Raw genomic sequence first — 25945 nt, 5'->3', positions numbered from 1 at the left:
CTGAGTCTCTAGCCTTTCATGATATTCCAGATCCCTGGCGAGTCAGAAGTACATGATGCTTCAGCCAAGGTCCAGGAATTCAAACTTCCTCCCATATTTCTTTACACTGCACCAGTAAATACATCCATAAACACAAAAAATTCTGCAGATGCTAGAGATCTTGAGCAATGCACATAAAATGCTGGGGGAACTCAGCTGGTCAGGCAGCATCTCTGGAGAGAAATGAATAATCAACCTGTTAGGCTGAGAGCCTTCATCAGGATTCTGGAAAAGTGGGAATTCTGACACCATCCAAGCAAAAGACCCAAGCTGCAAAACACAGTGAATACACCTCAGGGTTATCCCCAGGGATCTGGGTGCATTTGGAAAGGCAGAGGTATTTAGAATTGAACTGAATGCATGTCTATTCTTTATTTCAAATTTTGTAAAAGAGGTTGATTGAAGAGTAGAAAATTGGTTAAAAGATTTGGTTCTCCATTATAACATTTCTTACAATTATTACATAAAATGTATTGGATGAAAACATGAATGGGTGGTTTAGTAAATTTGTAAACAATACAAAGAATAGTGGCATTGGGATTAGCATAGAAGATTATGAATGGACGGATCTTGGACACAATGGCGCCTATTGGCCACTCCTTTGCTTGAATTGTTGGAAACAGCTCTATTTCTATCTTTGATATCTCTTTTTTCCCTTTCAAGGTTTCTTTGAAGAAACTGACCTGGAGTAACACACTGACCCGCTCTCAGGGCCTCTCAAACAGCTGCTTTTCGATATCCCAAGGACGCAGCCTGGAAGACCAGAGTGCCGGATTTTCGTGGCTGTGGAGACAGGCTGATCCAAGGCTGGTGTTACCGCCACCGACTGATGTGCCGCGGGAGAATATGGACAATCGAAAGCAGAGAGCTGGCTGCATGCCCAGAGACCCGAGTTCTTTGGGCACAGGGCTCAGAAAAAGTAGCACAACAGACTTTCAACACTATAAATCAGTGAGATGTTTGTTATGTCTCCCTTCTTGCTGTGATACGGGGACACCTCTTTTTCCCTTATTGGGGGGGGGGGAAGAGAAGAGACAGAGAGAGACAGGTGTCGAATTACCAGGTGAACAAGTAGTCTTTGGAGTACTGCAAGTCTGTGTCTTTATGGATGATTTGCTGCACGCTTGAGTGCTCGGTGGTGGTGGGGGGGGGGGGGCCGATTTTTTTTGCTGGTGGGGGAGGAGGGGGTCATTGCTTTGCTGCTGCTTATACATGGGAGGGGGAGCTGGGAAATTTTGGGATTCTAACATTTAACTGTCATTCATTGGGGCACTCATCTTCGCGGATGTTTGCGAAGAAAAAGATGAATATCATATACGTTTCTCTGACATTAGACGTACCTTAAAAAAAAGATTGCCAAAGGATACAGTTGGATATAGATCTGTTGCAGATATGGGCAGAGCAGTGGCAGATGGCATTTAATCTAGCCAAGTATGAAGTGTTGTACTTTTTGGATGAGAAAATGCGAAAGGAAACACAGTTAATGGCAGGACCCTTATCAGTGTTGATATACAACATATACCGAGGGATCCTGAAGTCCAAGTCCAGGGCTCCATGATAGTGGTTGCACAGGATAGTAGGTGGGTCAGTGTGTGTGAGGTATTGAGTTCAAGTGTCAGGAAGTTACCTTGCAGCTTTAGCTCAGGTTAGGCGGCATTCAATTCTGATCACGCCGTTATAGGAAGAATGTGGAGGTGCAGAAGAGGTTTAACAGGGTGCTGCTTGGATTACAGAGCGTACAGTATAAAAGGACATAGGACAACTTGGTTTGTTTTCCCTGGAGAAGCTGAGGGAAGATCTGATAGAAGTTTATAAAATTATGAGCGACACAGAAAGTAGATAGCTAATATCTTTTTCCAGGGATCAAGATGTCAGATACTAGAGGGCATGTATTTAAGGTGAGGGACAGTTAGTTCAAAAGGAATTGGTGGGGGGGGGGCAATATTTTTAAAAAAACGAAGAGCAGCCTGTGCCTGAAATGCATTGCCAAGCATTGTGGTGGAGGCATGGGTCTTAACGAGTACCTCAATATGCCAGGAATGGAGGCAAATGGACTTGTATAGACTGAAAGACCATAAGAAATAGGAGCAGAATTAGGCTATTCAACCCATCGAGTCTGCTCCACCATTCCATCATGGCTGATCCCTGATCCCACTCAACCCCATGCACCTGCCCTCTCACCATAGACCAGGCATGGGCAAACTACGGCCCGCGGGCCATATGCGGCCCGTTAAGCTTTTTAATCCGGCCCGCAGAACTTGATGAAATTATATTAACGTTTTTTCCCCGCAATTCTGGCGTTTTCCCAATAGATGACGCACTCTATATACATTGACCTTTGTTGAGGTGCAGCGTATTACTCCACATTTACGCTTTACTTTGTGACCTTGTGGCGACCCATTTCCTGGCACATCCAAACTGGCTCACAATTAGCCAGCGTTAGCCAAGAGTTAGCCAATTAGCCAAGAGAGATAGCCTGCGGGGATTTGCGAGCACAGAGCTCCGCATACCAGCGCGGTCTCACTGCTCTGTCATTGTGCTGGTCGTTGTTGAGTTTTGGCACAGGGGACAATTGAATAAGAAGGAGCAGGACAAGTAGACCTGCATCTCCTACCATTTTTGAAATAAAGACAGTCAGGAGGCGAGTGATGATGATAATATCTTGAAGGATAACAGAATTTTCAGTGCTTTAAAATAATAACTGTTACTATTAAAAAAAGCTGTATTTTATTCATTTAATTTTCAGTGTTTTAAAAGTCATTTCAATAAATAGCTAAATACCATGGGACTTCAAAGACAGATATTTTGTTGTAATGCATTTGTTCATTTTCAATTGAAATTAAAGCACGTTTTCTACATATCCCATGATATTTTATTTTCTCTTATGAGGTGTATTACCAAAACATTCCGTCCATCTGCTCCTGATCCGGCCCCCCTGTCAAATTTTAGAACCCTTTGTGGCCCTCAAGTCAAAAAGTTTGCCCACCCCTGCCATAGACAGTAGGGACCAGATTTGTAGGCTCTGAATCATTTGTTTAATTAGCTCAGGATTGAAAACAAGCTGCTGAAAGTTGGAAACACAGCAATCTCCATCGTGCGCTCTCGCCTCCCCAGCATTGAGAGCACCTTCAAAAGGCGATGCCTCAATAAGGCAGCATACATCATTGAGCACCCCCATCACTCAGAGCATGCCCTCTTCACATTGCCACCATCGAGGTGGAGGTACAGGAGCCTGAAAACAGACATTCGATGTTTTAGGAACAGCTTCTTTCCCTCTGCCATCAGATTTCTGAATAAACACTACCTCCGTTTTTTTCCCCTCTCTTTTTGCACTACTTTTTAATTTAACAGCCTATTTTATATAAACTTCTTATTGTAATTTATAATTTTTTATTATGTATTGCAATGTACTGCTGCCAGGAAACAACAAATTTCACAACATAGGCCAGTGATATTAAACCTGATTTAGATTCTGAGGGAAATGGTGTGGATTAGAGATGGTCAGAGCGTTACAACCAAACGTATGTTGGAAAGGATGAGGAGGATGTTAATTGAAGGAAGGGTGGAGATCCAGAGTGTGGGAGGGCAGAGGTTTAATTGGTGCCGTCACTGGTGGATCGGTCACAGATGGAAATTTTGGAACTGTACAAGCAGAGAGCCAAGCGGGGAAATGAGGTTAAAAGCCAGTCTGTTGCAGGAATTCAGTGCATCTGAGCAGCATCTATGTGGGGAGTAAGGAATTGTCGATGGCTTGGGCTGAGACCCGCATCGGGGATATGGAATTATTCAGATAAACACTCTGTAGTATTTTCTTTGCAGAGCCTCAGCACAGTCCAAATCATTCCCATAATGTTCAATGTTGATACCAGAACACAAATGTAAAGGAGAACAAAATAATTATTACTCCAATGTAGCACATTAAAAACACTATGATAAAGAACAGAATTATAAAAACAAAAATACACAAAATAATTTATATACATGGATTGATTATAAAGTGACTGTGGGTTCAGAAGTTATCACTCCCCTAAGCAATTTGATCATGAAAATCCTGCATCTCATTTTCTTTTGCCCCAATCCTGATAACCCTTCTTATCTTGGGGCACACAAGGTTAGTGATCTAGCTAAGGTAGGAAAAACAAATTTGTAATTGTCTGAGTCTGAGGGGGGAAAAAACTGACAAAATAATCAGTATTCCCATTCCTAACATACAAACTCCATGTAAAGAACAAGCATGGATTGTGTTAGTGCATTTTTGGGGTTAGGACATATAGCAAATAACTTCAGCAACTAACTTCCACCACCAATCTTCAAATCTGAGTATCGACTGTAGATTAAATTTAAAATACAGCTCTGAACAACGGGTTCCTGAAAGCCGTGAAACACAGTTAATGGGAAGACCAGACAATGCTGATTAAAATTCATTTGGGTGTCTACGGTGTGGGTGCAAAGTGGGAGAACTTTGTGTGTAGTTCAAAGGAAGCAATGTAAATATGGAATTGTTCTTTGACTTTCAGCACATACAATATCATGTAGCATTGGGTCAAGCAGACCCTCTTCCTCTGAAAGGGTCTCCTACGTTACCTGCTGTATCTCATTTTGTAGAATAAAGAGACTGCTTCATGTCTACCAGTACTTCTCTCCAGTGACTTTGTTCACATGACAACAAAATGTAAGGAATAGCAGAACAATGATTGTGGTATTTATGGACACCCAGCTAAACAACGTTTTTCTATCCTTCTGCGTCACACTGGAGACAGAATGAGATTTATTATCACCAACTTATTTGATGTAAACATTGTTGTTTTGTTTCAGCAGTGCAAGGAGATAAAAATACCATAAATTACAAAAATATTTAAATAAAGCTGAAAAGGAATAACGAGTTTGTGTTCAGGAATCTGATGGCAGAGGGGAAGAAGCCGTTTCTGAATTGTTGAGTGTGGGTCTTCAGGCTCCTGTACTTCCTCACCAACAGTAGTCAAGAGAAGGCTTCTCCTGAAAGGTGAGGGTCCTTAGTGACTTGCAGAAGCAAGTGCAGCAGTGGGAAGGGAGATAACATTACAACAGAGCCAATAAGGTACTCTCACTGGAGAGTGATTGTACCCACTTAGACCCAAGACTGAGTGAATGCATCATCTTTAAAGAAAGATATCCCAACAAGTCAAGTCAATGTAATCACCACCAGCCTCAACACCCAAGGGTAGGATGGTGAATTTGTGAAATTCATTGCCACAAACAGTTGTGGAGGCCAAGTCATTGGTTATACTTAAAGAGGATGTTCATAGGTTCTTGATTAGTAAGGGTTTTAAAGGTTACAGAAAGAAGGCAAGAGAATGGAGTTGAGAAGGATAATAAATCAGCCATGATGGAATGGCAGACTAGATTTAACGGGATGAACGGCCTAGTTCAACTATGTCTTGTGAGTAGACACAGGTTTGAAAGAATGATCAAAGGATTGAGGGCCATGGAAGGAAGTGGCACAGAAGAGGACAGGAAGCCAAAAAAGATCAGCTATGATCACACTGAATGACAGGGCAGGCTCGAGAGGCCTGTTCAGCTACTATTCCTACTCTTTGCTCTTGTGTTATGTTGGTATTAGGTCTCAATTAGAATAGAAATGAGGACTGCAGTCAATGTGTCTGGGCAGAGGGTGGTTAATGGTAAGATAACATTCACAAGGTGTCCTTACACTAATGGCGTTAACAAGGGTACCTCTGTCCACCGTCTCAAGTTATTCTTCCTTTGGATGATTTTGGGGTGACTGGAGTGGGGTGAGGACTGAGTGGTGAATTAGAACTTCCAGTCTACACCCAGCTTTGCTCATTCTCCTCCTGACTACTACCACTGAGCCTTGGTCACAAACAGAGAGAACAGAACACAAACGGGTAACCCCACACATTGGGGAGGAGGGAGGGTCACATCCTAGAAAACTATCCACGTTGTAATGTTCCATATCACAGAATCATTTCATCTGCACAACCCTTATCAACTCAGGAGATAGAAGGTTGAAAAAAAATTGTAATTCCATAAACTAAAATTTTATTCCAGCTCCTTGATTTTTTTGATAGTGATTGGCAAATTCTGCGAGGGCAAAGTTCCATTAGGCAGATTGCTGGAATGTAAGGCAGACCTGCAGTGCCCATTCATCGAGTCTCATTAGCACAATTGAAAGGTGTCTCATGGCTTTAGCAGAAACACATTCGGGCAGATGACCACGGCCTTTGATAAGACAGTTATGCTCTGCGTTGCATCTTGGGGGAAAGCATAGCGAGGTAAAGATGCACACAAAATGCTGGAAGAATTCAACACATCAGGCAGATCTTTGAAAATGAGTAAACAGTCAACACTTCCAGCCGAGACCCTTTCTACAGGACTGATATCCTGATGAAGGGTCTCGGCCAGAAATATCAACTGTCTACTTGTTTCCGTCAATGCTGCCTGACCTGCTGAGCTCCTCCAGCATTTTGTGTGTATTGCTTTGAATTTCCAGCATTTGTAGATTTCCTTGTGTGACAGAGAGATGTTCATGAAGGAACGAGACAACTATGGTATCTAAAGGAATAGCTGGCTTTCATGTTGTTAATGTCAGAAATGCACAATTCTTTGAGTCAGACATCAAAGAAGACTGTAGCTAGCATCTGAGCAAGGCTAACTAAAGGAAGGTAATTAATTCTCATTCCTTAGTGTTTAGTAATAATTCTCCATTTAGGTGAAATGATGTAGACACCATAGGGTAAAGTATCAGAAATTATTACTGAAACCCCAAGGTTTAATCATTTCCTTTAGAAACAGAGAAAGAAGTTGGTCAGAAGAGCGTTGGCTCTCATAGCATTCATTATATGATGCAAATTAAAAGCTCATTTATATTAAGAAATGGTCTGCATTTGCATAATATCTGACAAAGAATCACAAACACTTCATAATATCACACACTCTTAATGTATAACGCCAACCACAATGGAAGAAACACAGCATCTACTTTGATGCCCCAGGTCCCACGCCCAAGGATTGTTGGCTGATGAATAAAACTCAAACAGGGCAGTTTGAAAAACAATTGAAAGCAGAATGCTAGAAAAACTCAACAGGCCAGTGGCATTTGAAGATGGAGAAATAAAGAGTTAACATTTCAACTAAATGACTTCTTAATGGAACTGAAAGGATTTTGAAAGAACACATGTCCAAAGCTGCAGAGAATGGGGAAGGATGAAGAGGGATACACCCCTGCTTTATGTTTGCCTCACAGAGCCTGCTGAGGCCTCTGTTTTACACCTCCCTGGAACACACGGCGCAGCACTCCTACCCCCAGTGATATCTGGAGCATGGGATATCGTGCTCATCTCTAGAATGGGGCTCAAATCCCACACCATTACAGAGTTGTAGTCACAGGTCAGCACATCATGGGAACCAGACTCTCTCTATGGACCCTGTCTATACTTCTTGTTACCTCACTAGCACAGCCAGCATAATCAAAGACCTCACAAACCTGGCCATTTCATCTTCTCTCCCCTCTCCTATCAGGCAGACGCCCGTACCACTAGGATCAAGGACAGCTCGTATCCCATTCACTATGTACCTCATTATGATCTTGTTCAGCTTGTGCTGGAGAAGCCTGTGAGTTCCCGAGATCGCAAAAGCGGGGCAGAGTTTAGCCATCTGGAGCTCGGCTCCTGGTAGGTCCAGGGTGCTAAGGTCAAGGGAGAGGTTCCAAACACAGAGCAATCCAACCAAGACCTCAGTGGTGGAGCTGGTAGAAGATGGCAACGCATCATAACAGCAGTGAAGGGTCCCCAGTCTCCCTGCATTCTGGACCCTGATCCAGATCTGTCAAGGACGCTATGGTGGCTGCCTGTGCATCAGCCTCCTCACACACAGACATTTGTCATTAAGGGAATCCACCCTAACATCCCTGATTCCCCAAAAGACAACCCCTTAGAAACACTATGCTTGATTCGAGTGATTGCACTTCCTGCATTGCAACTTTCAAGTAGTTAGTCTGCATTGTTACTGTTTTACCTTATGCTAGCTGTGTAACCATGTGATCTGTATACATGGTATGCAAGACAATCTTTTCAATAGATCTTGCTGGATACATGTAACAATATTAATGAACCACTATACACTTCAGGAGCAAACCAGGAACACTGACGTTGTCACACTCACACAGAGTTGCTGCAAGACCCTTTACAATGGGAGCAAACGTAGCAAAAATATCCTTGCAGTCATTTATCGAAAAGATAGAAAATCTCTGCAGAACATGTGGGTGAAAATTTTGTTGACTGTTTATTCCCCTCCAAAGATAATACCTAACCTGCTGAGTTTCTCCAGCATTTTGTCTGTGTTGTCTGGATTGTCAGCATCTACAGAACCTTTTGTTTTTTTTCTAATTAATCATTAAAGCTAATTTTACCAAATAATAAAATAGAAACAACTGCACAAACGGGATGTTTACAGGGCTGCACTTAAAAAAGATTGAGACATACCCTCAGTGGCCATTTTATTAGGTACACCTTCTCATTAATGCAAATATCTAATCATGTGGCAGCAGCTCAATGCATTTCTGCCTTGAATATATACAGCAACTGGGCCTCCACAACCTTCTTGGGAAGGGACTTCTAAACATTATTATTCCCCAAGTAAAGAAATTTATCTTCAATCATCCTCCTACCCTCAGGAGCCTGAAAACACAAACTCAAATGTTTTAGGAGGAGCTTCTTCCTCTCTGTCAATAGATTTCTGGATGGTCCATGAACACTTCCCCAGTATTTTTGCATTACTGTTTATTTTTGTTCACATACACTCAGTGGACACTTTGTTAGTTACACCCTATACACTTCCTCATTAATGCAAATATCTAATCAACAGTTGCTGTCCAAACTTAAGAATAAGGAAGAAATGTGACCTAAGCGACTTTGATTGTTGGTGCTAGATAGGGTGGTTTCAGTATCTCAGAAACAGATCTCCTGGAATTTTACCCACTACAGTCTCTGTAAAGTTTACAAAGAATGGTGTGAAAAAGAATATTTTTAAAAAATCCAGCTCTCTGTTAATGAGCGAGGTCTTCAGTAGAAGACCACAACGGGTACTGCTCCTGTACCTAATAAAGTGGCCACTAAGTGTAATTTCGGGGTCTGGAGTCTATTAGGGGAAGTTCCTGAGTAATGAAAGCCGTTCCTGTGCTGTACCTGCCAGAACCAGAGGAAAATACACAAAACTGCTCAATGTCAAACTGGGAAATGCAAGAGTGTCACTAAAAGAGAATGAGGAAGTGTGGGTTAAAAATCCTCCGGATTCTGGGCCGACAATACGATCACATAAACCAACTGTAGCAATTCAAGCCCCTCCCCCCCAAAAAAAAACAAGGCCGGAGGTATCGTTTTGCTCCAAGTTCAGAGAGGCCAAGTCGTAAAATCTTAAAACAAAACCACAGCCCCCCCCCCCTCACACACACACACACCACTTAAAATGCTTCGTGTCATTCGCCAATGAACCCTCGGCGTATAACTTCAGTTAAAGGCGCTATATAAATGTGTCATCCTCCGCGAATAGGCCACAGGTTTTTTTAGAAGGAGGCGCCACTGAACACCAGCGAACCAGTCCCGCCTTCACTCCACACACCTTAGTGCGCCTACGGAACGAGCAACACGACTTGCAAAATAAAAGACCTTTCTCCCCCCCCCCAAAAAAAAGATTAAAGCCTCGTTATTGGCGCCGTGTAACAGGGAGGACGACGGCAGGATTGAATCATTCGGTGGGAAGGAGCCCAAGTCTCTCGCTGGCTTTTCACAGTAGTCTCAGAGAAGCGCTCCCTTCCAGAAGTCACCCCATCCCCCGTCTTAATTACATAGAACAAACAGTACAACACAGGAACAGAGCAGAACCAGCAACTGCCAACAAAACAACCGTCGGAATGTTTGCAAGGAGGCAGCTCGTATTCCACGAGACACGGGAGCAGAATTAGGCCATCTGGCCCATCGAGTCTGTTCCGCCATTCAATCATGGCTGATCGTTTATTTTTCCCCGACTCCTCAACCTGAAGTCCCAGCCTTCTGCTCGTAACCTTTGATGCCACGTCCAATCAAGGACCTATCAACCTCTGTCTTAAAGACAATCAACGACCTGGTCTCCACAGCTGCATGTGATAACAAATGCACCACCCTTTGGCTAAAGAAATTTCCCCGCATGTTTTGAAAGGGCACCACTCTAATCCTGAGGCTGTGTCCTCTTGTTCTACACTTTCCCACCATGGGAGACATCCTTTCCACATCTACTCTGTCCAGGCCTTTCAACATTCCACAGGTTTCAATTAAAACCATCATATGTTCCTCGTATGATAACCCTTTCATTCCTGGAATCATCCTTGGGGACCCCTCCCCCCCCCCGGACCCTCTTCAAAGCCAGCACATCTTTTCTAAGAGGAAGGGGCCCAAACCTGTTCACAACACTCAAGGCTGAGGCCTGACCAGTTCCCTAAAAAGCCTCAGCATCACATCCTTGCTCCCTCATCCCTGCAGCACGGTTCATCCCGGGCATGTGATTTCTCGGCGTCACTGTGGAAGCCGTCGGAGAAACGCGGATGTTTGCCCAGTACCGGGGCCTGGTCACAAAGGACAATGAACCAAATAAACACAAGTTGCAAAACAACTGTCACCAACTCTCGCCGTGCTTTTGCCAGACTCAGCTGATGTTTAGCAGAGTCATCTGAAGTTTCTGCGTGGGGTTCATTCTCGCTTCCTAGATTTGGCTGTGCCAAGTGCCACCGGTTCCTGAAACTGACCACCTCCGCTACAGAAGCCCAACCCTAACGCGACCCCCTGCCACTCACCCAGCTTACGATCCGAGCGATAACATGAGGCTTCTGGAGAAAGTTCTTCAGATCAAACGCCCCGCCCGCCATGGCTGCGCCGTACGCGCTTCCTTCCATCTCGTCCGCTGCCTAAGGTAGCGAGGGAAAGCTTTCCTTTTCTCTTGCTTTTGCAAGGGAGGGGTGGTGAGAAACGTAAGCCGCCGAGGCGAGGATTGCGGGTTAATTCCTCTGTTCGGAGTTCCCGGACAGCACTGGAACCTCACGGGACACGTCAGTGCACTGAGCGAGCGGAGAGAGAGTGCGAGTGAAAGGGTCAGAACATCATGTGACGGCACCTGAACCGGAGTCAACAACTTACAGCAGAATGGGGATGTTCCGCTTGGCCATTTACCACTTGCTACCCGCGCAACTGGACGCTGGCAAACACCAGAAGTTGGAAACCTCACGCGCAGGGGAGGTGGCAGGAAGAAGTTGGTTAAACTAAGTTTAACAAAACATTCCGAATATTGTTCAGGGTTTGTTGAATTTTTTTCCCCAGTCTCGAAGGATTTGAGAGACCGCAGAAGCTGGAATCTGCAGTAACAAACTCTGCTGGAGGAACTCAGTGGGTCAGGCAGCATCTGGGGGGGGGGGGGGGGGAAGAGAGAGATTTTCGGATAATATATACAGTTAGTGGGGCGGGGAGAGAGGAAGTGGAGAGTTTCAACCCGAAACGTTGACAATCCCCCACACTCACCACACCAAATCCCCCTTTATCCCACCACACCCCAGTCTCCTCCTCATTGCCCCTCCCTCACCACTCTCCCCACCCCTTCCCATCGCTGTCCCCAAATGCCTTTCCCATCACCATGTCCCCCCACCCCTTAACATCACCAGGCCCCCTCATCCCATCACCAGCCATGGACAGGCCATACAAACGCCTTACAGAGTACATTGGGATTGCATTGTGCTAACAGCTATACTACAGTGGAGCTCAATGCCTTGCCATTTGTAGGAGAAGCAACAACACACACAAAATGTTGGTGGAAAACAGCAGGCCAGGCAGCATCTATAGGGAGAAGCGCTGTCGACGTTTCGTGCTGAGACCCTTCATCGGGACATGTAGATGTAGGAGAAGCATTTTGACTCAGTTTGTGAATCTGCCATTAATCCCAGCTTTTGCAAGTGTTCTTTTAAGTACCTCGCCTGGTTAGAATTTTATTTTTAATTGTTCCTAAGTCCACTTTGATTCTCTGAAGAGAATTTAAAGCAGATCTCCAGAGAGAAACAAAGTTAGCATTTCAGACCAAAGGTCTTTCAATCCAATGAGATGTTTCTCTCATGCTCCATCCCCTTCTCATTCCGACCTACATGTACTATATGTAGCTTCTTTTCCTGCTAACAGTGAGGCCCGAGGTAGATTGAGGAGTATCAGCTGTCTAAGTATCTAGCAACATCCTGGGTAACTGACTTTCTGCCAGCTACTTCTGCTGTAAGTGTGACATTGACTAAGTTCCTCACCACCCGCACAGCCTGAGCCGCTGAGCGCAGACCTATTGCCTTGCTTTTGGCAACTTTTACCTGCCTTTATTTCTCAGCCCGAAATGTCGACTGTACTTTTTTCTATAGATGCTGCCTGGCCTGCTGAGTTCCTCCACATTTTGTGTGTGTTGCTTGGATTTCCAGCATCTGCAGATTTTTTCTTGTTTGGGACCTGCCTTTTTTCTTTAGCTTTCGTTCATTTTCTCTCCTACTAACTACACATTATCCCACTGCCTGGGTGATCTCACTACATCAGGAGTATTCTCTTTGTTCTATCCATCCCCCTTCCACATTTCCTACAACTTAAATGAAGCATTAACACAAGAGATTCTACAGATGTTGGAGATCCAGAGTTAACACACACACACAAACTGCTGGCAGAACTCAGCAGGTCTGGCAGCATCTATGGAAAGGAATAGAGTCGATGATTTGGGCTGAGGCCTTACTTGTTTTCTTACTTTCCCAATTCTGACAAAAGGGTTTCCCTGCTTCCACAGATGCTGCCTAGCCTACTGAGTGTTTCCACCATTTTCTGTTCCTATTACAAATTTTCAACACCTGTAGTATATTTTAATTTTTACAATGTTTCTCTTATCTGATGGGAGCGCATCTAACATTTTTTTTCTTTTCAAGCATTCAGCATTTGTGCTGTTTCAACATCTAACTACATCCTCCAAGAGAACCACAACCTTGTCTTAGTTTGGATAGCTGCGTGCCTCAAAGACCCAGAAAGCTATGTTGGCTGGAGTTGGGGCTTTATACTTTGTGTCTTGGTAGGGTCACCCATGCCAATTCAAAGGGTATGGGACAGATTAAGAGTGGTTCATCTGTCCTTCAGGTTCGGGGGTTCATCTCAGGGCTGACAACCTTGACTGGTAAAACAAAATTGTTATGAAATGAAAAATCCTTCAACATCTGAGTGTGACAGTATTCCTTAGCCTTTACCTGGGACTTGCATGAATGACAGTGTGGTGAAAACCAAGAGGAAGCTGCTGACACGATGAAGGAAACCCAGAGATGAAGGACCATCATTGCTACCCTAAACGCCAGCAGGTAATGGGCAGTAAATAAATGTCTAACCACATATTACAACACTGCAGAATGGTAGTGCTCATTTAAATGGGTATTTTTGCTTTCCATTCACCTACAGGGCATCTTTCCTTGCCTCTAATTCTGCTTTACCTACCATGGGGCAGCACAGTAGCTAGCATAACATTTTATAATGCCAGTAATCCCAATTCTTTTTCCACTGCTGATTGTAAAGTGTTTGCATGTTCTCCTCGTGATCTTGTGGTTTTCCTCTGGGTGCTCTGGTTGATTCACACATTTCAAAGATGTTCTGGTTAGCTGATTCGGGCTTATTGGGCCAGAAGGGCCTATCACCATATTGTATCTGTAAGTAAATAATTCCTCAAAAGACACAAGGTGTTAACTGCGTGAGAAGTAAAATCTAATTCAAATTCAGTCTGAGAGTGAAAGCATTGCACAGAATCATAAAATTATGTGGCATACAAGAAAATCTTTCTTCAGTTTTAATTTAATTGAAAAAACTGCCTGATTATGTCACACCCTGTTGTTTCCCCATAACTTCGCAATTTATTTTCCTCTAAGAGGACGTATGCTCACTTTTCTTTTGAAAGTCATCATTGAATCTGCTTCAGCTGTCTTGTCCATTGAAGTTCATTATAAATGCCTGGTGGAAATGAGTCCTCAGTCACATGCTCTAAATGTTTGATCTAGTCATGCTGCAGTACCAAATAGCAGAAGCAGAGTAGAACAGACTATTATTCCCACTTTTTCAAAAATGAACTGCTTTTCCATGGATTTCATTTGCAATTAGGTTAAGTCTGAATCTCCTGGTTTCTGGTTCTCCTTCCTGTGGGAACAGTTTATCCTTAATTATTTGATACAAATATTATAGTTCCCTTAAAAAAAATCCCTTCAGCTACTGTAGCAATGAGTGGCAGATCATTACATTTAAACAATATGTAAAAGGCACATTTTTATAAAGAGTAAATAAACATCAGATCAAAATCCAAAACTCAAGCAACTTTCTGACATCTAGTTCCTTCTTGGCTGACCCCAGCACATTCTTGGGTTGTTCTGGTTGTTAAAGCAAATGCCTCATTTCACTGTATGTTTCCATGTACAATGCCTATAAAAAGCATTCCCCCCTCCCCCGTAAGTTTTCATGTTTTATTGTTTTACAACATTGAATCACAGTGGATTTAATTTGCCTTTTTTGATACTGATCAACAGAAAAATACTTTTTTGCGTCAAAGTGAAAACAGATTTCTACAAATTAATTACAAGTATAAAACACAAAATAATTGATTGCACAGGTCAGTATTTAGTAGAAGCAACTTTGGCAGTAATTACAGTCTTGAGCCTGTGTGGATAGGTCTCTATCAACTTTGCACATCTGGAGACTGCAAATTTTTCCCATTCTTTCTTACAAAACTGCTCAAGCTCTGTCAGATTGCATGGGGGTCATGAGTGAACAGCCCTGTTGAAGTCCAGCCACAAATTCTCAATTGGATTGAAGTCTGGACTCTGACTTGGCCACTCCAGGGCATTAACTTTGTTGTTTTTAAGTCATTCTTGTGTAGCTTTGGCTTTATGTTTGGGATCATTGTCTTGCTGGAAAGCAATTTTTCTTCCAAGACTTCCAGGGCCTGCTGCAGTGAAGCATCCCCACAGCATGATACAGCCACCACCATGCTTTACAGTAGGGATACTGTGTTCTTAATGATGTGCAGTGTTTGGCTTACACCAAACATAGCATTTAGTCTGATAGCCATGAAGCTCAATTTTGGTTTCATCAGGCCATAGAACCTTCTTCCAGCTGACTTCAGAGTCTTCCACATGCTTTCTGGCAAACTCTTGCCAAGATTTCATGTGAGTTTTTTTCAACAGCGGCTTTCTCTTTGCCACTCTCCCATAAAGCTGCAATTGCTGAGGCACCCGGGCAACAGTTGTTGGTGCAGTCTCTCCTATCCCAGCCACTCAAGCCTGTAACTCCTCCAGAGCTGACATAGGTCTCTTGGTGGCCTCCCTCACTAGCTCCCTTTCTTGCATGGTCACACCGTTTTTGAGGACGAGCTGCTCTAGGCAGATTTACAGCTTAGCCATATTCTTTCCATTTCTCAATGATGGACTTAACTGTACTCCAAGGGATACTCAGTGACTTGGAAATTTTCTTGTATCCATCTCCTGACTTGTGCTTTTCATGGAGTTACTTGGCATGCTCTTTTGTCTTCATGGTGTGGTTTTTGCCAGGATACTGACTCATTAGCAGTTGGACCTTCCAGATACAGGTGTATTTTTACTACAATCAAATGAAACATCTTGACTTTCCATTTGGAGGTGTGGAGGTTATCTCTGTTTAACTACTTATGTGACTTCTGAAATCATTTGTCTGTGCCAGTGATGATTTGGTGTGTCATATTAAAGGGGGTGAATAATTATACAATCATTTATTTTGTGTTTTCATATTTGTAATTAATTTAGATCACTTTGTAGAGATCTCTTTTTACTTTGACACAAAAGAGTCTTTTTCTGTTGCTTGGTGTCAAAAATAAAGCCAAATTAAATCCTCTATGATTCAATGTAGTAAAACAATAAATGTGAAAACTTCCGGGACGGGGAGGCTGGGGTGAATATTTTTTATAGGCACTGTACATATGATAAAATAAATGAATCTGAAAATCTTCTACAGTTGAGATGGAACTTGCCTTTGTTATTTCAAGATCTGATTATTTCAACATCAGAATCAGGTTTAAAATGCTGCCACATGTTGCGAAATTTATGTGGCAGCAGTACATTGTAACACATAGTTAAATCTACAATTTACAGTAAATGTATATATATAAAAATTAAAATTAGTGTTGAATCTATCAAGAATTTTAAACATTGTCGGGACCATTTTTGAGTTATTTTCAAAACTGATTTATTGTAAAAGTACAGATGGTGGCTAATAATATATTTTATTATAAGGGTTTTTCCCCCTTTTTTCCTGCTTTTCCTAACAGCTCTGACCTCGATAGTGAGTTTAGATTTTTTTTCTGTATAAAAAAATTATTGTATTTCGATATTACGATTTAATTAAATTTTTATGAATACAGGGTTTTGTGATTGTAACTATATTTTAATACAATGTATTTGGTACTATCTTTTTCTTTTGACTTATCTTCTTGTAGTCTGTATTCCTCTATCCAGACACTAATAAAAACATTGAAAGAGAAATTAAATTAGTGCAAAAAGAGAAAAACAGTAGTGAGGTCATGTTCATGGGTTCGTGTCCATTCAGAAATCTGATGGGAGAGGGGAAGAAGCTATTCCTGAATTGTTGAGTGTGTGCCTTCAGGTTCCTGTGCCTCCTCCCTGATGGTAGCAATAAGAAGAGAGCATGTCCTGGGTGATGGGAGTCCTTAATAATGGATGCTGCCTTTTTGAGGCATCGCTCCCTGAAGATGACCTGGACACTACAAAGGCCAGTGACTATGGTACAGCTGACTTAGTTTACAACTTTCTGCAGCTTATTTTGATCTTGCGCAGTAGCTTCTCCCCCCATACCAGAAGGTGATGCAGCCAGTTAGGATGCTCTCCATGGTACCTCTGTAGAAATTTATGTCTTTGGTGACATACCAAATCTGCTAAAGCATAGACATGTTCTACACTGGCCTTCCTGCTTTTACTCTGACAACTTGATGTCATCCAAAACCCAACTTGTGAAATAATGTGTATAAATATCAATGGTCAATATGTCTCTAAAAATTCTTGACTACACTTACAATTAGAGGAATCAATACAGAAATTCTCTTCCTGAGGTTGAGAATAACTTACTTCCAGTTTTGCAGACTCTGAAGTGAACCCACACCATACAACTCATTCCCAGTACTATCTATTTATTTTCTTTTCCCCTATTTGCCCAGTTTGTCTTTTTTTTTGAAGCGCACATTAGTTGTTTGTCAGTCTTCACTAATTCTATTGTAATTCTTGGTTCTACTGTGAATACCTGCAAGAAAATGAATCTCAGGGTAGTAGATGGTAACATATATATTTACTTTGCGCTTTTTGAACTTTTAAGAGTTCAATGAGGCCATTAATGGAAATGCAAACTGTTGGAGGTGGTTGGTGGGATTGTTGTGTCTTAAGATTTAATGTAACTATTTATGTGTTGCCACAAAGCAACAAATTTCATGACAGATGTCATTGATATGAAATTGCTGGCTACCATGGAAAGAAGTAAAAAAAAGTTTCAGGCTGAGACCCTCTATCAGGACTTTTAATAGATCAGGTGTTCCCAACCTGGAATCCATGGACTTCATGGTATTGGTTCATGGCATGAAAAAGGTTGGGATAGATCTTGCCTAAACTCTTGAGTTCATCTGGCATGTTGTGCACGTTACTCTGGATTTCCAACATCTGCAGAATCTCTTGTGTTTCTGTTAGTTACTGATGCATGGCCTCAAGGTTTTCTTTCAGATCCTCTGTAACTACATTATTTGTAACTACATAAATTGCTCTGTTCACAGTACTCCAAATACTTGTATTTTTGACTTACAGTTATCAACTCTGTATTTTCTATGCCATTTTACAGCCAGAGCTAGTGAACATCTCTGACCACCAATTTAAACTGTAGTCACCATTGTTTTGAAGGGCAATTATAAGCTTGTCTTTTATTTTCAGATCCTGGTCACTGTGCAGTGTCTCAAGCTTAAACAAAGGTTTTAGAGCATCTTATTAACTTGGATTTTAGGAGACCAGCCTTTGTCTGTATTTAAAAAATATCATTACAGAATAAAATGGATCCATGAAAAGCTAGTTCCAATTTATTGTATAAATATGAATAGCTGGTTCACAGACAATAAGAGCCAGAATAAAAGTAAAACTTGTCTTTTGTTTTTTAGGGTGTGGGATGAATTGAATCTCTGAACACTGTTACATTTCCCTGAATATCTCAGAATGACCCAATTTCACTGTGGACATTCCATCTTTAACATTTTTTGTTGATCATTTATACATAAAGTGCACCATCAAATACTAATGTCTCATCAGTTTTGATTGAGAAAATTGTTAATTAATTAAATAGATCACAAAGTAATTTGTTATTTAGTTGAAATGTCTTTCATCCAGTTTCGAGAAATTTAAAGACCACGAGTAACAAGAGCAGATTTAGGCCATTCAGTCCATTATGTCTGATTTATTTTCCCTCTCAGCCCAGTTCTCCTGCCTTCTTCCCGTAATCTTTGATGCCCTTACTAACCAAGAATTTATCAAGCAAACACGAGGAAATCTGCAGATGCTGGAAATTCAAACAAAACACACAAAATGCTGGTGGAACATAGCAGGCCAGGCAGCATCCATAGGGAGAAGCGCTGTCGACGTTTCGGGCCGAGACCTGACGAAGGGCGTAGATGTAGAGAAGGGTGCACTGAGTACCATAGATGCATCTTAATATGAAGGCAAATTAAATTTAAGTATAAATAAAAACTAAGTACAGTTACAGTTGTAAGTCTGTGGCATTCTATCTGCAATATTAATGCAGTTTGAATATTTTTACTGAAACTCTCTAAACTGGTTAGTATTTCCAACAGCTCTAACTTGTGTTTCACAGCTCTTACGTGTCTGTTTGTTTCCTTTTTCTCTAACTTCCCTCAACAACCATCATCAACAGCTCATCATATTGATAACTCTGACTCCACATCACTTGTGCTCCCTTTTGTCTTATCCTCAGTCATAAAGCATGGAAATAGGCCATCCAGTCTACCATATCCACACTAAGCAGTAGGCACCCATCTACATTAGTCCCATCATTCACCTCTTGGCCCGAAGTCTTCGATGTCCAGGTGATTCAAGTGCTCATATAGACACTTCTTAAATGCTGTTGGCACCTCTGCTTCTGCAAATGTCAGGTAGTGGATTCAGGTACTTATGATTTTCTGAGTGAAGGTGGTCCTCCTCATTTCTCCTTTATTCTAAATCTATGGCCTATAGTTATATTCACCTCTGTTAAGGACAAATAATTCCTGCAGTCTCCCTTTATCTATCATCTCATCAATTTAAGTACCTCAGTCCTGTCTTCTCTGCCACCTTCTCTTTTTCACTTTCACTTTTACTTTCTCTTTTTCAACATAACATTAATTCTTTGATATTTGCTGTCTTGCTTGTGATATTTGCTTTTGTTGAATTGGGCTGTAAAATAATGATTTTCTTGTAGTTTAACTTTCTTATGCTTATTTGTATTTTTATATTATCACCTATATAAATGTGACTGTTCAGTGAGTTTTTCAGTGGTCACAGTTGCCTCTATTTTTCCTAGAAACTTCGAAGTTTCATTGGCAGATGTCACATTATTAAAAATGATTGTTTTATTAACTGTTATCTGTTGGAATCTCAATGCCATTTACTTTTATATGTAGACTGGTATAAGACCACACCACCCTTGTTTTTTCTCTTTAGGTTATTTTCCCCTAGCTCTTTAATCCTCTTCCCTTTATCTTCTTTTTGTTCTCTTTCACCATGCTTCTACCTTTCCCTTTACTTTTGTAACACTTAATGACATGAGCGTAAGCAACATGTATTATGCCTAAATCATAACTTTTGAAGAACTTTCAGATCACAAAAGCATCAAGATCCAACATTTTTAATTTTATTTTTCCAACATTGACAGCTCTTTTTCATTTTTCTGCTTTTACCACTCACCAGGAGTAACTTCCTTACCTCAATCTCCCCTTAACTCACATTCAGGTAAACATTGCTAAACTATATGCTTAAAAATGCTCTAATACTTGATTATTTTTTCTGTCTTAATTTTATTTCCATTTTAATAAATGCCTTCAGACTTTCATCATCAACATGTTCATCAATAGCCTTGAAGGCGCTCACTCCTGAATCCTGGTAATAGTCTGTCATTTCTTCTGCATATGAAATCCATACACAGTTATGGCATCCTTTCATACAGCACCAGGTAGGTGGTATTGGGGGAGGGGTGTTATTTACCCAACATCTTTCACTCTCCCTATTTTTTCGTTCTTTATCTTTAAAGTGATGTTGGTTGTTTTCTTTGTCCTTCGTATAGTTCAGGTTCCTAAAGAGAGTGAAAAACCGTTGGCTCTTGGTAATGGTTCGGTAGTAAGAAAATATCTGAAGAGATTTGATTAGTCCAGACGTGCAAGATGAAAGAGGCAAGCTTGGCATCCACCTAATTCTACTGGAGAAAAATGTTGAACGAAGTCCCGGTGCTCCTGAGAAAGAAAATAAAGAAAGGTAATGCAAGGAGGAGTAACATGTAATGTCCAGTGTTTACTAGTGCTCTCCATGTACCTCGACTCCTTCATTGTCATCAATTTGTTATGTGGCTTGTCCAATATCCAGCAATGGGTGGCAAGAAGTTTCTTCCTAACAAACACTGGGAAGATCAAAGCCACTGTTTTATATTCACCATTGATTGGGAAGAAGCTTCTTCCTAATAAATATTGAGAAAATCATCGTCTTAGGTCCTCAGCAGCACTACTTCCCAACCACCATCTTCACTTTTTTAATGCAACTGGTAGAGAGGCTGAGTGTGACTTCACAAACACCTCTACACATGTGCAACCTCTGTGACTGACACTTGGGCTTTTTCTCCTGCTGAAACCCTCGACCATGTCTTTGTTAACTCCAAACTGAACTACACCAAGGGACATCTTGCCAGCTTTCTAACTTCCACCATGGTGGTATCAGTTATGGCAATACTTCCTTGCATTTATATTCAAGTCCTCTCAAAATGAATGCTAACATTGTACTTGCCTTCCTCCCCCTGCAAATTAGCCAGCAGACATCATGTATGAAAGTGCTGGTGAGTGACATTTTTGAACCACTCCAGTCCTTCTGGTGTTGGGAATTCCATAGCAATCTCCAGAATACCCAGCTACATGTCTCCGAGTCAGGATGGGATGTATCACAGACGCTCTGCTCAAGACCACAAGAGAGAGCTGTGAACATAGCCCAGCCTCTCATGAAAACCAGCCTACCCCCCCCCCCCCCCCACTGGCTTTCTGCTGTCTTGGAAAAAACAGCCAGCACAACAAAAGTGACAGCAAAACAACTACTTAGTGACATAAAGAGCTATACAGTATAAGACTTTAGACAGACCCCACTTGGAGTACTGTGTTAAGTTCAGGTCACTTCATTACAGGAAGGATGTGGATACTATAGAGAGAGTGCAGAGGAGATTTACAAGGATGTTGTCCAGATTGGAGAGCATGCCATGTTGAGTGAACTTCGCCTTTTCTCCTTGAGTAACGGAGGATGAGCAGTGACCTGATAGACGTGTATAAGATCATGAGGGGCATTGATCGTGTGAATAGCCAGAGGCTTTCTTCCCAGGGCTGAAATGGCTCAACGCGAGGGGGCATAGTTTTAAAGTGCTTGGAAGTAGGTGCAAGGGGGATGTCAGAGGCAAGTTTTTCACACAGAGAGCAGTGGATGCATGGAAAGCACTGCCAATGAAGGTGGTAGAGGCTGATACAATAGGGTCTTTTAAGAAACTCTCCGATGGGTACATGGAGCTTAGAAAAATAAGAGCGCTATACGGAAGGGAAATTCTAGACAGCTGCTAGAGTACGTTAAAAGGTCGGTACAACATTGCGGGCCGAAGAGTCTGTAATGTGCTGTAGGTTTCTACGTTTCTCTATAGTCAATGTTAATAAACCTGATTCTAATTCACAATCAAATGCTCTCGTATACCAGACATCCCTCTTCTCCCCCGTTGGGCAGAAGACACAAAAGCTCTAAAACTTGTACCACCAGGCTAAAGGTCACCTTCCACCTCTCTGTTATAACACTCTCGACAGACTTTTTCTACAATAGAGATGAGCTCGACCTTACAGTCTAAGATCCACGATGAAGAAGATTGTATTTGTCACCGTGTTACCGAAGCGCTATATTCTGCATTATATAAAAGTTTTTTCTTCTTTCAATGTATGAAATGATCTGTCCACATAGCTTACAAAAGTCTGACACAGCATTTCAGTACATTTGGCAATAATAAATCAACTACCCGGCGCTGGAGTCCCAAGCTGTCCTTTTCGGTGGCAGAGATCACCATGAGGTAGAGTCTACAGGGGCTCCTTCCACTCCCGATATAATCCCAGGTACAACGGACGATACGACCGAAATTGACCCAAGGAAAGTTGTCCTCCAGCAGGCCCAGGCCAGGCCAGGCGCGGCTTCTTCGCCGGCCCAGAAACGCTCCTTCGCAACGGAAGTCGCCGGCCACCCGCCGCCTGACGGACAGCAGCCCGGGCCAATGGGGTTTCCGGTATGTAGATCACATGATCAAGGGGGCGGGGACTAGTCTGCCGGCGGACCACGCGTGTTTGGTGTGGAGCAGCCCGGGGATGGGGAAGGTCCGGCAAGCGAAGCCCGGTTCCTCGGGGCTCGGGGACCGCAGGCAGCGGCGAGACAGGTTAGCTGATTGAGCGCAGCAAGGTGTGGGTCCCGAGTACTGGGATGGATCGTCCTCTCGGCTCCGGGTACCGGGCCTCTCGGGCCGTGACCCTGGAGTTAGCCCACTTGATCCCCGATACGCGAGGTTAGGTTAATACCTGCAGTTCGACTTGGACAGGCTGGTCATTTCTCCCCTCGCTGCCCGTGGGATCTTGCGAGGATGCCTCTTTGAGCCAGTTCCCATCTCTGGACCAGGACAGCCCCACTCTATGAACCCGAGGTCAAAGACCTCTGGTGTAGTGCTGAGAGAATGCCATGTTGTCTCTGGATGAGACTTTTATTTGACCCCACGGTTCATTTAGAAGAAGCGCAGAGACGTATTTTGGCCAAAATTCGGCTCGTAGTCAATCTCATTTATATTGCACCTTGGCTACTTCGTTTCCTATAGCATTGACTTTACAGTACTTAAAAAATATTTATTGTAAAATGCTTTGGGATTCTCTAAAAGGGATATTATAGATAGCTGTACTTAAGTTATATATGTCAGGGCAACTGGAATCCATCTATACTGGCTGGTTATTGTCTGCCTCAGACACGGAGTACAAATGAAAATCATCAACAGAACATTGTTAGTTTTTGTATATACTTGGCAGTGCTTTGAGATGATGGATGCACTGGACAGTAAATTTTGTTGAAAGTGTTGCTTCATCAGATTTTTTTTGTTTCTGATAAACTGCTTGAAGCTGAACACATAATTTCAGACAGCTTGTATCACATAGGAATTTGGAGAAACAAGAAAGTAACTTTTATTGTATGTAATGCATTAAATTGCAAAGTGGTGCTGATGCTTTGCAATAGTTCAGCCAAGCTAAGAATGTTCTGTTGATGATTTTCATTTGTACTCCGTGTCTGAGGCAGACAATAACCAGCCAGTATAGATGGATTCCAGTTGCCCTGATACTGTTTCTCCATGACTACGATGTCCTGGTGAAACCTTTCACCAAGCTTGTCACTAACAGTGCCAAGATTTGCAGGGGAAAAAGTCTAACTGTGAATGCAGAAAATTAATCTTCAGTGACACGTTGCACTTCATGGTTTTGTATGCTTGAAGGATGTTGTCAGCCAGCTGCATTAGTTTGATGTTGTGAGATTGCCAAGGAAATTTTCAACAGCGTCCTTGAATGCCTTCCATGTAATTTTCTCCGGTCCCACTAGAAGTTCTTCAAATTGCCTATTATTGATGACCTGTTTGATTTGTGGACGAACAAAAATGCCTTCCTTAATCTTGGCATCAGTTATTCTGGCTTGAATTACGAATTGAAGTAAGAAATGTAGAGAATTTTTTTTAATGGTGTGTGATAGGGAAATTTCGTGATGATTTTCATGATCAGCAGCCCAAAATCCATAAGATACACCCAAAATATTCAGGAAGCAAAATGTTTGTTGGTCAGTGTTTTTATTAATTTATTAACCTGTTTAAGATGGCACTACTGAACACGTGCGACAGCTCTCTGGTAGTCAAAAACTAAGAAATCCCATTTAAAAACATCACTCAAAATACCTTTTCTGAGATGATTTGTGTTATGTTATCCTCTCAAACAGGGAAGGGGCGAACAATAGCCAGGTGTGTTTGGGGGATGAGCTGAGATGGCAGAATCATTGCAGATGGAGTTCCGATGCCTGTACAACTGGCCTGGGTTTGAGGTTGGATCACTGGGCGCCAAGCTGATATGAAGAGCTTGAGAGTGGCTTTGGGCTGGACAGCGAAATCTAGGCCTGGAGCGAGTCGTTGCAGCCGGGTCCCAGTGCGAGATACGATTTGCCGTTTGGACAGTTTAAATACCTGCTCCTATCAGAGGCGAGAGCCGATTTCGTTCGCTCTCCGCGACGGTCACCCCTCTCTAGTATGCCAGAGCCTTTCACTGCCCATTTGGACAATTTAAACACCAGCCCAGATAGACTAAAAAGACAGGGTGTTGTCATCCGGGATGAGAGCCAGTGTTGTTCGTTCTCCATGATGGTCACTCCTTTCTCCATGGTGCTGAGGCTGTGAAGCATGCCTTGGCTGTTGTGCTCCGTGCTCACTAACATGATTAACTGATAAGTGAGGCTTTGGGCTTACTCCAGGATCTGAGGGCTCAATTTTCGATCGGAATGTTGTTCGCATGATTTGTGTTTTTTTTTCCTTTCTCTCACGTGTTTGTCTTTTATTTTTGTTTTTATTTTTATTTCTTTTTCCTTAATTGGATTCTTTCGAGCTTCTTGCTTTGTAGCTACCTGTGAGCAAGCAAATCGCATAGGCGCAGGTGGTATGAGCAGCAGATGAATGTCACAAGTCCTGGTAATGCGATCGCTGATGCCAGGCAGACAATCTCTGAAGAGTATTGATAATGGCTGGGGTCACCCGTCTTGTGAAGACACTGCCCAGAAGAAGGCAATAGCAAACCACTTCTGTAGAAAGATATTTGTCAAGAATAATCATGATCACTTATGGCATACGACACTGCACATAATGAAGATGATGACTCTTTAAAAAGGCTCCACAGATAGATCCAAGATTTGGGAGCCGAAGTAAATATGACTGAAGTGATCATGTAAATCAAAGTACAGTGAATGAATCGTTTTACTTCAACTTGCTATTGGAAATGAAAAGGCAAAATAAATGAATTTCAGTATGTTTGTCTTTGAAGCATAGGGGTATTTGGAACACTTACTGAGTCTGTTGTGCATTACAATGAAGCCATAGCTGGTCTATGATCAAGCAGGTGGATGGCATTAGATTAAGCATATCTTTAGATTCCTAAGTATATAATGTCTCTTTACTGTGTGAATCAGAAAGTCTAGGTCTCATTCTGTTAAATTTGTGGCAATTTGTCAAAGGTCAATTTATTATGTTTTGGAATGTAGGTTGATTTACTGTCAAATTATTTTTTTGAATTCCATAGGAAACCAGAGGAGAGCATAACAATACTGAAGGGAAAAGATCTTGGTGTAACTTGATGTTTGAAGGAAAAAAAACTTGCTTGATCGGTGTCGCATTGCACTCTGGAATTCTGATGAACGTTTTGGTGGCTTTGTTTGTGCTGCCACAGGGATTGCACTTCACAAGTACACTGTGACGGCAGAATGGTTTAGGCTATTGAAGGA

General features: G+C 42.2%; 2 protein-coding genes across 2 annotated transcripts in view; one reads left to right on the top strand and one right to left on the bottom strand.

Moving 5' to 3' along the window:
- The window catches only part of LOC132379981 (synaptogyrin-2-like), a 54665-nt gene extending 43502 nt beyond the window's left edge, over positions 1-11163 (bottom strand). The window contains exon 1 of the mRNA XM_059948410.1: positions 10862-11163. Within this exon, the coding sequence (XP_059804393.1) occupies positions 10862-10960 (99 nt within the window). The 5' untranslated portion in view covers positions 10961-11163. The remainder of the gene's footprint in view (positions 1-10861) is intronic.
- An 11346-nt stretch (positions 11164-22509) lies between these two features.
- ccdc137 (coiled-coil domain containing 137) overlaps positions 22510-25945 on the top strand; it is a 28232-nt gene continuing 24796 nt past the window's right edge. Inside the window, exon 1 of the mRNA XM_059948411.1 lies at positions 22510-22817. Coding sequence (XP_059804394.1) covers positions 22684-22817 — 134 coding nt within the window. The 5' untranslated portion in view covers positions 22510-22683. The remainder of the gene's footprint in view (positions 22818-25945) is intronic.

Source organism: Hypanus sabinus, chromosome 23 (genome assembly GCF_030144855.1).
Source record: "Hypanus sabinus isolate sHypSab1 chromosome 23, sHypSab1.hap1, whole genome shotgun sequence".
NCBI classification, from domain to species: domain Eukaryota; kingdom Metazoa; phylum Chordata; class Chondrichthyes; order Myliobatiformes; family Dasyatidae; genus Hypanus; species Hypanus sabinus.
This window is presented reverse-complemented; position numbering and strand designations above follow the sequence as displayed.